Source organism: Eschrichtius robustus, chromosome 19, assembly GCF_028021215.1.
Source record: "Eschrichtius robustus isolate mEscRob2 chromosome 19, mEscRob2.pri, whole genome shotgun sequence".
Taxonomy (NCBI): domain Eukaryota; kingdom Metazoa; phylum Chordata; class Mammalia; order Artiodactyla; family Eschrichtiidae; genus Eschrichtius; species Eschrichtius robustus.
The window spans coordinates 64,166,621-64,178,413 of NC_090842.1; the positions used below are offsets into that span (position 1 = coordinate 64,166,621).

At 56.2% G+C, this 11,793-nt stretch overlaps 1 protein-coding gene across 3 annotated transcripts; it reads right to left on the minus strand.

The window, feature by feature from the left end:
• Positions 1-2,882: 2,882 nt before the first annotated feature.
• On the minus strand, positions 2,883-11,371 carry VSIG10L (V-set and immunoglobulin domain containing 10 like). Of its 3 annotated transcripts, none has more exons than XM_068527734.1 (10): positions 11,217-11,371; positions 10,299-11,135; positions 9,586-9,879; positions 9,143-9,427; positions 8,037-8,291; positions 7,323-7,601; positions 6,613-6,909; positions 3,983-4,096; positions 3,599-3,759; positions 2,883-3,100 (listed from the first exon to the last, which is right to left on the minus strand). In XM_068527734.1, the coding sequence occupies exons 1-10, from the start codon at positions 11,254-11,256 to the stop codon at positions 3,029-3,031; spliced, it is 2,634 nt and encodes an 877-aa protein (XP_068383835.1). In that variant the 5' UTR covers positions 11,257-11,371; the 3' UTR covers positions 2,883-3,028. The 3 variants fall into 3 exon arrangements, with proteins under 3 accessions (XP_068383835.1, XP_068383836.1, XP_068383834.1); XM_068527735.1 differs by having other exon boundaries at positions 3,605-3,759; positions 11,217-11,370; XM_068527733.1 differs by lacking the exon at positions 3,599-3,759 and having other exon boundaries at positions 3,022-3,100; positions 11,217-11,329.
• Between the last annotated feature and the right edge of the window lie 422 nt (positions 11,372-11,793).

Consider the following 11,793-nt stretch of genomic DNA (forward strand, 5'->3'; position numbering starts at 1 on the left):
GCTCTGGGCCTCCCTGCTGTCAGCCGGCCGGCCGCCTGGAGCCAGAGGCCCCATCGCTGGCTCAGCGGCCTGAGACCTTCCCACTTTTCCTGTTCCTCCCCACCCTGGACTTTCTGGCCCCCTCCTGGGCCAATCGGTGCTTCCATCCAACTGTCCGGCTGGTGCCTGTTGTCACCTGTCTGTCTCAGTGCTTTGCCCCACCCTGCCCCCTCCCCTCGACCACCTGCAGCGCCAACCAGCTGCCTTCAGCCCCCCTGCAGCCGGCCCACAGGTGTGGGCTTGCTGGGCTACCACTCCCTGGCCTCTCCACCGGCTGAACCTCCCAAAGGCTGACCTGACCGCCCTCACACACACTCAGACACACACACACACACACACACACCAGCGGCTGTGACCAGCAATTGTCCAAACTCCAGCTGTCCTGTAGCTGGTGACCAGCTGTAGTTCCCCCCGGGATGGGCAACTGTTATCAGGAAGGGGCTCTGAGGCTGTAACTTCAGCTCTGATTGTAGGAACACCCCGCCCTGGCACACCACATCACACAAAGTGGGGGAGAGAGGGGCATCACACAGACATCCTGAGCCAAGACCAAGATGCCAAGTCACCAGCTCCAACTCCCGGGAGACCCTCTATAAACACCCACCCTGAACTACACCACCCAGAGCTTGGGATGGGGACAGAGGGCAGAGCAGGGGCAGAGGGGCAAGGGGCAGTGACTGTACCTCAGACGGGGGCGTGGGCCCCATCCCACATTGTCTTCCATTCCCAGGGTCCGGGGGACAGGGAGGGCAGGGGGAGGGGTGCAAGGGAGGGGGGACGGGGGGCCCTGGGGGCCGTGTGTTCCAAGTCATGGGGAGTGTTGAGACCACCGCACCAATAAACGCCTTTTTCCAAAGTCTCCGCCTGCAGGTGTCAATGTCATTAAGGATATGGGTGAGTGGAGGGCAGAGAGTTGTGGTCATGGGTGGTGCCCCGCCCCCAGCATCATTTCTGCCCTCCCTTTTCTCTTTGGTCGATTTGGGATTGATCCATTTGCAGAGGTGACCCGACTGGCTTAAGCCACTCAGCATAGCCCATTTCCCACTGTGACTGGTTTAGAGGTGGGCACGTGACCCAGCCAGACTAATGAGAGAGTGAACACCAGAGCTGTGTGGATTTCCCAAGAAGAGATGGTCTTCTGCTGGATCATGTGGCTCAATGGTGTGAAGTCTAGATCTGCAGGGTTCCTTTTCTCCATTGCATGGAGAGATCTTGGGTCTATGGGGATAGCGATGGTGGGGAAGACAACACGCGGAGCCTGAGAATGACAGAAACACTATGGAATGCAGAGTGGAAGGTCTAGAGAAACTGAGTCCATGAGGACATCACTTGAGTAAGTGGATCAAAACTTACCTGATGCCCACATTCACTTACATAAGCAATAAAGTCCCATGTATGTTTAAGCCTACTCATGCTAGGTTTTCTGTTTCTAGTGATTAAAAAGGAAATGAAAATTCTAGCTGATGTAGAGAGTCCAGGTATCCAGGACCCCAGGCACCACCTTTTTAAAAAGATCCAAGGACTGTATTTCCTAAAGGCCGCTTTCACCCCGATCTTTAACCAGAATCCTTTCCTTCCCTGAGTCAGATGCTGGTTGCCTATACTTTAGTTGTTTCCACTTACCTCTTTGCCCACTTCCCACGATACAGGCTGAGATATTTGGTTTCCCAGCCTCCCTTGCAGTGATGTGGCCAGTTTTTGTTCAATGAGACATAAGGGAAGTTTACTGTTAGGCTTCCAGGAAATTTTTTCCCCCACTCATGAGAGGAGAGGAACCCTGCTCCCTTCCTTTTGTCGTCAGATACAGTTGTGTGAGCTGCAGCAGCCATCTTGCTACGTGAGACACTACGCTGACCCACTGAGGGTGGCAGAGTAGAAGGACACAAAGAGCCCAGGTACTTGATGGGGTCACTGAGTTGCTGAGCCAGCCTGAAACCACCTACCTCCATCTCTTGCCATCATTTATTTTGTTACTTACAGCCAGAAGAATCTTCATTGATGCACTCCTTAAATTTCCAATGGGAAACCCAGGTGGAAAAGGAAGGCATCCTGCTGGGGATGGTAGCAGCAAGCCCAGGCCTTCACTGGCCCCAAATATTTGATCAGTCAACAAATATGGATGGCCTGCGGTGTACCAAACTCTGTGTTAAGTGCTCAGGATAATGACACGGTCTCTACCTTCGTGGAGCTCCCAGTTAAGAGGGGGTCGGAGGCTAAGCAAACAGTTATGTATCTAAGTACGAGGAGTAGGAGGCTCAGGGCCTCTGGGACCTAACCCACGACTGAGGCATGTTAGGGTCATGGGTTAGGGAAGGGTCCTCTACGATGGTAACGGTTACCTTTACACTTGAAAAGTGAATGACATAGAGCAAAGAATGCTGCTGCAGGCACAGTACACTCTGGGAGCAAAGGCCTGGAGGCAAACTTAAGTATGGTGGAGAGAAGCAGGGGTGAAATTTCTGGAAGGGAAGGTCAGAGAGGCCGTGACAGAGCCCAAACCATAAGACTTTGAAGGTCACGATGAGGAGTTTGGACAATATCTGAAGGGCAACGGGCAGCCATAGAAGGGCTTAAAGAGAAGAGGAACGCGATCTGATCTAAGATGAAGACTCTGGGAGCTGGACGGAGCGTGGCCTGAAGCAGGCAAACGTTGATATAGGAAGACCTTTCCAGAGAATGGAGGCAGGGCGCCCCCTCCAGCTCGGGGCAGCACAGCAAGCCCTGCCAGTCGGCCACAGATCCTCGACTGCTTGAAAGTTGTGCAAGCCACACTGTTAGGTCAGCAGGAGTCTCTCCTAGCCCAGGAGTCCCATCTCCTTAGTTGCACAAATACAAGGCGAGTCTTCTGCACTGAGAGAGGGAGACAGGAAGTCCCACTTTATGGGTCCAAGCTTCAATCACAGCAGGACAGGAGGTCCCCTACTGCTGCTGGGGTGAAACAGGAAGTCCCGTCCCAAAAGTCCTGTGCAGAGCAGGCCACTAGCCCTGGTCACACCTGCGTGGCTGCCCGAACAGTCTTGGGGACCCCATGTGAAAAGCTGACTGTCCTGGGATCAGTGGCCTGAAAGAGAAAGGAGGGATGGGGGACAACTTCAGGGGTTACCCTGGATGTGACATAACTCACCCTTTTCTAGAGCTAGCTCGCACCATTCCGAAATTAGCTGAGTTCCCTCCATTTGCAAGGAGGAAAAAATGTCTAGCCACCCTTGGGAGAGATAAGACATGCAACAACCCAAATTTTATGGGGAAGAAGACGTTCTATCCCACTTCGGAGAGAAAATGGAAGTTTTGCCAATTTTTATGGAGAAGAATGAAGGCGTTTTCCTTCATTTGGGGGGGAATTGGAATTTCGCACTTCTTTTAATATATATAAAAATTGGATGGGAAGTCCCGTTCAACTTTTATATATTTAAAAAAAAAAAAAAAAAAAAAGACAGGGAAAATCTACCAACTTTGTAAACCAATAAGAAAAGCTGGAGGAAGAGAATTCAAACCATCTCCTCTGCCTGACTAAAACACAAAAAGTTCCACCTCCATTCCAGGACACTGGGGCACCCACACTCACTGGGTGGGCCCTGGTCGGGCTAGGGTCCTCCAGCGGAACACTGAGGGGCAGAGGCTGTGGGGTCTGCTCTGGGGTGTCGCTCTGAAACTTCCTTTCCGGCAGGGAGAATACAGGGGTCAACCTGGGAGGATGCTTCTTTTTGTTAGGAGTCTCTCCTGGGAAAGGGACAGGAAGAGAAATAGAAACAGTTGATTGGCTGCTCTGCCATGCCCACCCAGTCAATGGCAAGGGAAGCTGGGCTGAGAGGTGGAGCCTTACTCTGATTGGCTGATACGGAGGTAGGAAGGCAGGTTGGATGAGGTAACTGCTGCTGATTGGTTCAGAGCCTGAACCAATGGGACCCTCTGTAGGGAACCTACCAGTTGGTCACTCACTCACCTTGAAAGTGGCACAGATAGCAGATGCACAGGATGAGAAGTGCTGCCAGGAGCGCCAGGCCCAGTAGGGAGCCCAGGACGATGCCAGCGATGGCCCCGGGGCCCAGGGTGGGGCCTGGAAGAGACCAAGAGAAGGCGGATAAGGGGAGCAGGAGCCAAATCCGGACCTGTTTCCTGAGCCCCCTGCCCCAGCCCCCCTCAGAACCCAGGAATCTGGGACCCCAGCACTCTCAATTCATTTAACATTTCCTGAGTGACTGTGGTGTGCCTGGCATTCCGCCAGGTGGTGAATCTCCGCTGGTGAGCAAACCAACATACCTGCTACCGTGAGGATTAATTTTAGGGGGGAAATCAGAAACGAATGTGCAAATAAATAACATAATTTCAGATTGTGCTCAGAAGAAAAAGTAAATGGGCTATGATAGAAATAATGGAAGGGGAGGTGACATTTAGAAAAGTTGGTGAAGGAAGGTCCTTGAGGAACATTTGAGCAGAGAGCTGGGGAATAAGGAGCCGGGCATGCTAAACAGGGGGAAGGGTGTTCCAAGCAGAGGGAACAGAACATGCAAAGACTCAGACGTAGGAAAGAGTTTTCTGCGTTCAATGAAAACTGTGGGTGGCGGACACGGAATGAAGGTGGAAGAGGTAAAGGGTGAAGTTAGAGGGATTAACAGGGGCCAGAGCCTAGGCATGAAAGGCTTTTAAGCAAGGCAGCAACAACGTGATCGGATTTGCATAACTTCGGTTTCTACCTGGAGAATGGATTGTAAGAGGGCAAGAGGGGGCATATAGAGACCAGGTAAATGGCTGCTGCAGTCCAGGCAAGAGAGGATGGTGGTGTCTGACCAGAGTGTAATGGAAAGAAGTGGATGGATTGGGAAAGCATTTCAGAAGGAAGTGATGGGACCCTGCTGGTATTTGGGATGTTGGAGGTGACGTCAGCACGTGGGTGGTGCCATGTCCCAGGATGGGAAGACTGGAGAGTTGGTGGGGGGGGGGGGTGGGGGGGGAGGGTGTAGTTTGGGAGAAAAAAACCTCAAGAGATCTATTTTGGACATGTAAAGTCTGAAATGCCAGCTGGACATCCAAAGTGAAGATGTCAAGTAGGGAGGTGGCTTTTCAAGTCTGGAGTTCAGAGGTCTGGGCTGGAGATCAGACATTTGAGAGTCATCTCTGAGTATTAATGATATTTAAGGTGATGAGAGTGGACAGGCCACACTGGGGAGAAATATAGGTGGAGAAGAGGGCTGAGGACTGACACATCCAATACTTAGAAGGTGGGGACTGTTGCTGGTTGAACTGTGTGTCCCCAAAAAAGATCCAGTGATATCCTAACCCTCAGTACCTGTGAACGTGACCTTCTTTGGAAATAGAGTCTTTGCAGATGTAATCAAGTCAAGATAATATGCAGAGACTTCTTTTCCAAAGAAGGTCACATTCACAGGTACTGAGGGTCAGGACGTCAGTATACAGTAGTTCCCCCTGCCCTTATCTTCAGGGGATACATTCCAAGACCCTCAGTGGATGCCTGAAACCACGGATAGTGCAAAACCCTATGTATTCTATGCTTTTTCCAGCATCACTACTCTTGCGCTTTGGGGCCATTACTAAAATAAGGGTTACCTGAACACAAGCACTGACACAGCATGACGGTTGAACTGATAACTGAGACAGTTTCAAAGTAACAGGCAGAATACTCCGGACAAAGGTGTGATTCACATCCCAGGTGGGATGGAGGGGGCCAGCGTGAGATTTCATCACGCTACTCAGGCACGCAATTTACAACTTATGAATCGCCTATTTCTGAAATTTTCCATTTAATATTTTCAGACCACGGTTGACCCCTGGTAACTGAAACCTCAGAAATCAAAACCGAGGATAAAAGGGGACTACTGTATCTTTGGGGGGAGACACAATTCAACCAATCAAGTCGAGATGAGATCATGAGGGTGGGCCCTAATCTGATATGACTTGTGTCCTTACAAGAAGACAGAGGCAGGGCTTCCCTAGTGGCACAGTGGTTAAGAATCCGCCTGCCAATGCAGGGGACACGGGTTCAAGCCCTGGGCCAGGAAGATCCCACATGCCACGGAGCAACTAAGCCCGTGCGCCACAACTACTGAAGCCCTCGCGCCTAGAGCCCGTGCTCCGCAACAAGAGAAGCCACCGCAATGAGAAGCCCGCGCACCACAATGAAGACCCAATATGGCCAAAAATAAAAACAAATAAATAAATAAATTTATAAAAAAAAAGAAGAAGAAGAAGAAGAAGAAGACAGAGGCACACACAGGGAGGAGGAGGAGGCTGTGAGAAGCTGAGGGCAGAGATTGGAGTGGCGCCAAGGATTGACCGTCACCGTCAGAAGCTAGAAAAGAGGCAAGCAAGGGGTCTATGCAGAGTCTCGGAGAAAGCATGGCCCTGCAGATACCCCGATTTCAGAATCCTGGCCTCCAGAGTTAGGAGAGAATACATTTCTGTTGTTTCCAGCCACACAGTTCATGGTACCTTCTTACAGCAAGCCCAGGAAGCTAACACAGAGAAAGAAGGAAGATCCAACAAAACAGACTGACAGGAGGAAGCCCAGGAGAAGGGCTTCTCAGCCCAGCTGGAAGCCCAGCAGCTCTCACTCACCGGCGCGGTAGATCTGGCTTTGGGATGGGGTCCCTGGCTGGTGCCCCAGAGTGGGCAGGATACGAAAGACCCAGGCCCGAGGCTTCTGAGGAAGGAGGGGCACCACAGCTGAGCGATCCCGAGGTCCGAGGGTGAGCAGGGAGATCCAGTCCTCGGACGCGGTGGCTTTGCTCAGGTCAGGGTTCTCTACCTGTGCCTGGATCTGGAAACTGCTGATCAGGGCCCCTCGCTCCACATCCCAAGTCAGCACTGCTGCATCCCGGGTTCTCTGCAGCCTCCATGAGGAGATAGAAGGTCCTGGGGGGGTGGGGGTGGAATCAAGGTGGGGGTTGGATTCATGGGTCCTAGCAGGGAGAGGAAAGAGGGCCACGGGCCTGGACTCCTAGGTCCCAGGGGCAGAGGGTCTGGAGACCCCAACTCCTGGGTCTAAGAAAGGAAGGGACTGGGGGCCCAAACTCTTGGGTCTGAGGGTTTCATGGAAAAAGTGACTGGGGTCCAGGATTCCCTGACGGGTCAGGGATCTGGGGGTGGGAGTTCTAGGGTCTGGGGTCGGCAGAGGCCGGGGACCAAGATATCTGTGTCCAAGGGAGGAGGGAACTGGGGGCCTGGACTCCTTGGTCTGAGGGAGGAACAGGCTGGAATCCCAGTCTCCTGGGTTTGAGAGAAGAGAGGGCTGGAGGACCTGGGTTCTGGGAAAGGATGGGGCTCACCAGTGAGGGTGATCTCGTCGCCCCCAGCACCCAGCGCCCCACTGCACAGCACGGAGTAATTTCCCAGGTCCCAGTCCAGGCTGAAGTTGCCGATGAGGAGCCTCTGCCCATCCTGGCTAGGCCGCAGGCGTCCCTGGTCTCTGGAGGCCAGGGGCCGCCCTTCCCGGGCCCAAGATGCTCGAGAAGGTGGGAGACAGCCAGAGGCCTGCAGCGCCACTTCCGCCTTCCCTGACTGTGTCTCCTCGACCATCGGATGCAACAGCACCTCTCGAGGGGCCTCTGCAGGTGGAAGAAACCCAATCAAGAAAGAGAACAAGTCCTGTGCCCTTTGGTGAATCTAATAGGGCACCTTAGCCAAAAGAAGAAGATCTGCCCTTTCAATCACTCCCTCATTCATTCATCTGATTTCCTTAACAAGGACTTAGGAAGTACGTAAGACAGGCCAGGTCCTGGCCTGGGAAACTCATATTGTTCTCAACCATGTATTGCTCTGAACACGTGGGAAAGTGTCAGTCCTCTTCCTGGGTCCAGGAAAGAAATTTTGGCCCCGCCCCTGCTTGAGGTATAGGGAAAACCTCATACCTTCTGTAGGGTTAAAGATAGAGGAAATCTCTTTTCCTGTAGTTAGGAAGTCCCCTTTTCTCAAGTTCTAAAGGAGGAAAGAAATAGCCCCTCCTCCTCGGAAAACAGGAAAGAAGTCCCACAGGCTCTCACCCGGGGTGACAGTGCAGGTGCGCGTGGTCATCAGGTGGCGAGCAAGGCAGGTGACGGGGACGCCGCTGAGCCGGGGCTGGGCGGGGACAGCCTCCAGGAGCACAGAGGACACCGGTCCCGCCTGGACGCCTTTGGGGAGACCCTGGAACTGCAGGGAGGCGGCAGGGAACCCGCCGGGCCACGAGCAGCGGAAGCGGAGGAAGCGATCCCCAGGACCCCCTTCGACTGAGCACTGTGGGGACCCGGGGGGCAGATCTGTGGAGGGGAGGGAGAGATCAAGGGGTCAGTCAGTTCTCTCCCAGTTCCCCTCTAGCCCCGCCTCTCGCGCGTTCACTCCACCCCTTCTTCACCTGGGCCCGCCCTGTAGGCACTGACCCCGCCCCGTTCTCTTACAGACCCCGCTCCCTTTCCCCGGCAACTCCTGGGCTAGGTGGGCAGTCGCAGCCCCACTGACTGCCCCCCTTTCCGAAGGAAACTTCATCTTCCCACACTGATACCTGTCCTTCCAAACGTAACCCCGACCCTTTTTTCTAGCTCCACCCCTTCCACCAGGTTACTTTGGCCCCCCCCTCTTTGATTACTCCGCGAGTAGCCTCTTCCTACTGAACCCTCCCCTTTTCTTGACATCCCTGCCCTTCCTAGTGGACCCTGCCCCCTTTCTAGGACGACTCTGCCCCTTTCTAGAATGATTCCACCCCTTTCTCTCGTGACTCTGCCCCCTTTCCCAGGTAACTTCTCTCTTGCTGATCCCACTTACTGGCCCAAGCAACTTAGTCCCTTTCCTTTCTGTCTCCTACTCTTTGCCGTTGAAGTCCGCTGCTTAATTTGATGAGACGCCTTCATCCCGAGGAAGCTCCGCCCTCTCAGTGCTGGCCCCGCCCCCTCTCCTGGCCATCCTTGCTCCTCCCCTTCTCTTGTGCATCCCCCCGTTCCTTCTACGGGGATCTCCGCCCCTCCCTGCCGGCCACGCCCCACCACGCTCTTTCCCCCCCCCCCCGCCCATCCCCCCCGGGTATCCCAGCCCCTTGCCGGTTCCGCCCCTTCTCCCGGGCATCTCCGCCCTTCCTTGCTGACCCCGCCCCTCCATCCCACCCCGCCGCCCTCACCCGCCACCGTGAGTTTGAGCAGCGAGCGGCGGCGGTAGCCGGTGCGAGGGTTCGCTGCGAGACAGGCGTAGGCGCCGCCGTGGCCGGGCCGGACCGCGGGCAGCAGGAGGCGCGGGCCGGCGGGCACCGCGGCCTCGGCCGGGTCGGCCAGGCTCCATGCGATGTCGGCCGGTGGCCGCGAGGCGGCGGTGCAGCGCAGGGTCACGTTGCTGCCCGCGGTGACAAAGAGGGAGGGGTCGGCGTCGCGGTCCGAGGAGACAGTGATGACCGGCAGATCCGGGCCGTCTAGGCGGAGGAAGGGGGTCGGAACCGCGAGAGTCGGGGTCAACTGGGGCTCCTCCAGGATTTCCGGAGACTGGACCGCCAGCCCTCTCCTCCCCAGGGACTCCAGGAGCCTGAGCCCTCAGATCCCTGTCCCCGACCGGAGGCACACCCGCACTCACAGAAGACACTGACGTTGGTCGCGGCCTCCGTGTGGCCGAAGGGGCTGTGGACGCGGCAGGTGTACCGGGCCTGGTCGCTGCGCGTAGGGCGCGCGATGAGCAGCTCGTCGCCCTCTACGCGGATCCGGAGTGGCTCCACTCCCGCAGGGTCCGCTGACCCCAGGACGCGTCCGTCCCGGGTCCAGCTCAGCTCCCCGCGACCCGGCCTCCACCCAACACAGCGCAGCCGGAGCTCCGCCGCCCCCTCCTCGGTCTCCGGGACCTCAGGCTTCACCGACAGCGTGGACACGGGCTCTGGGAGAGGGGGAACGGACTCAGGACTCGGTTCTCAGCCCCCTCGTCCCTTAGGCCCAGGGAGCCCCAGCCCCCTCCACCTCTTACACCCAGGATTTCGCCCCAGCCGTGGCCCTCTCTTAGCCCTCCTCTTAGCCCCAAGAGTCCTCTTCTTCTCACAGACCCGAGTCCGAGTACCCAGCTCTCTCCTCTCTGGGACTCGGGAGTCCGGGCTCCCAGGAGTTTTGGTCCCCAGGTCCAATTTCCCTCAAGCACCCGTCTTGACCCCCAGCTCCTCTTCTCCCTCCCTCCAGCCCAGAAGTCCCTCTCCCCTGTCTAGGAACCCCTTCCTCTGGGGCAGGAAACACATCCTCAGAACAGCAGTAACCTGCCCACAGCAGCCCCTGCAGCCAGCACTCGGCACCTCAGGGCCCACTTACCATATACACGCACCATGAACTCCCAAATCTGCCGGGAGACCCCGGCCTGGATGACCTCAGCTGTGTAGAGCCCAGCATCCTCTAGCTGGGCAGAGGAGAGTTCCAGACTCCCGCGGGTCTGGTCAAATCGTAGGCGGTCTCCGTACGTGGGGTCCAGGCTGATGAGCGGGGCCCCTGGCCCCAGACCCCCAGCTACCAGCACCTTGGAACCTTGGCGCCAAACCAGCAGAGGGGAAGGGGGACCAAGGCCAGGAACTGGAGCCAGAGGGAGCTGGATTGTGGTCCCCACCAGCACCGCCAGGGGGCCCCCCACTTGCGGGGGCAAGCTTGGCCCCGAGCGGGCCTCTGAGGTAACTTTGGAGTCCAGGCTCCAGGCAGAGAATTTAAGATCCTGATCCTGAGGGGAGAGTTTTGAAACTGGGGCCTGCACAGAGACGGTAGTATTGGGGACTTGACTTTTGGAAGCTGGGGTCTTAACAGAGGAGGAAGGCTCCGGGTTTGGGGCAGGAACTTGAGAACCCGAGGTATGAGGAAATACTTGGGAGCCAGGGATTCCGGAGAAGGGGTCCAGGTTCAGATTTTTGCTCTCAGCAGAAACACTGGACCGGAAGGACCCGGGCACCTCCTTCAAATTCAGCACCTCAGGAGACCATTCAGAATGAGGGATATCAGCAGAGGCTTTTGAACCTGGAGACTGATCTGGAAATTTCCAGCTGGGGGGTTTGATGGAGGGAACTTTCAAACCCGGGCCCTGGGAAGAGCTTTCCGAGTCCGAGGAGAGATTGGTTCTCTGAATTCCAGAAGAGGCTTTGACGGCGAGGACTCTTACTCCCGAGGCTGCAGAGGAAAGGAGGGGAGGGAGTTGCTGGGCTGCAGAGAAGGGAAATGATGGGCAAGGGGCTGAGCAGGGGGGCTTACCCAGGAACAGGAAGAGCAGCAGAGCCCGCGAGGTGTCCATGGTGCCAGCTGCACCCGCGAGGATACTGGGGCAAGACCCAGGGCCTGCACCCGTTCCTCCCGGGCTAGACGAGTCCAACAGGACTGATAGCTTCCTGGGCGGGGAAGGAAGCCAGATCCATGGGGAGGTGCCAGGATCCCCCACCCAGATATTATGGCTGAGCCACCCACACCCTGCCCCACTTGTCCTCATCAGCTAGGCCCAGCGTAACCCCTGCACTCCCCAGCCCCTGGGGGCAGACGGTGAGACTGGAGTCCCAGCTGGAAACTTAGTAACAAACTCGTGGAGGGGGGTGGGGAGGTGAAGTCAGGAAGACTTCCTGGAGGAGAGCACGCCCCCACCCGCCCGCAGGTCCGATCCTGCTCCTCGTCTGCTCTCCACGGTCCCCTGCTGCCCTCAGGGCCAAGTCTCAAGTGGCTATCTTCCACCCAGCTGTCTCTCCTGAGAGCCAGCACTGTGTCCCCTCAACCCCCAGGTCTTAACATGCCCCGTGTCCCACTAAACTTAGAGTCTTCCCCCCAACCCCACCCTCCTGCA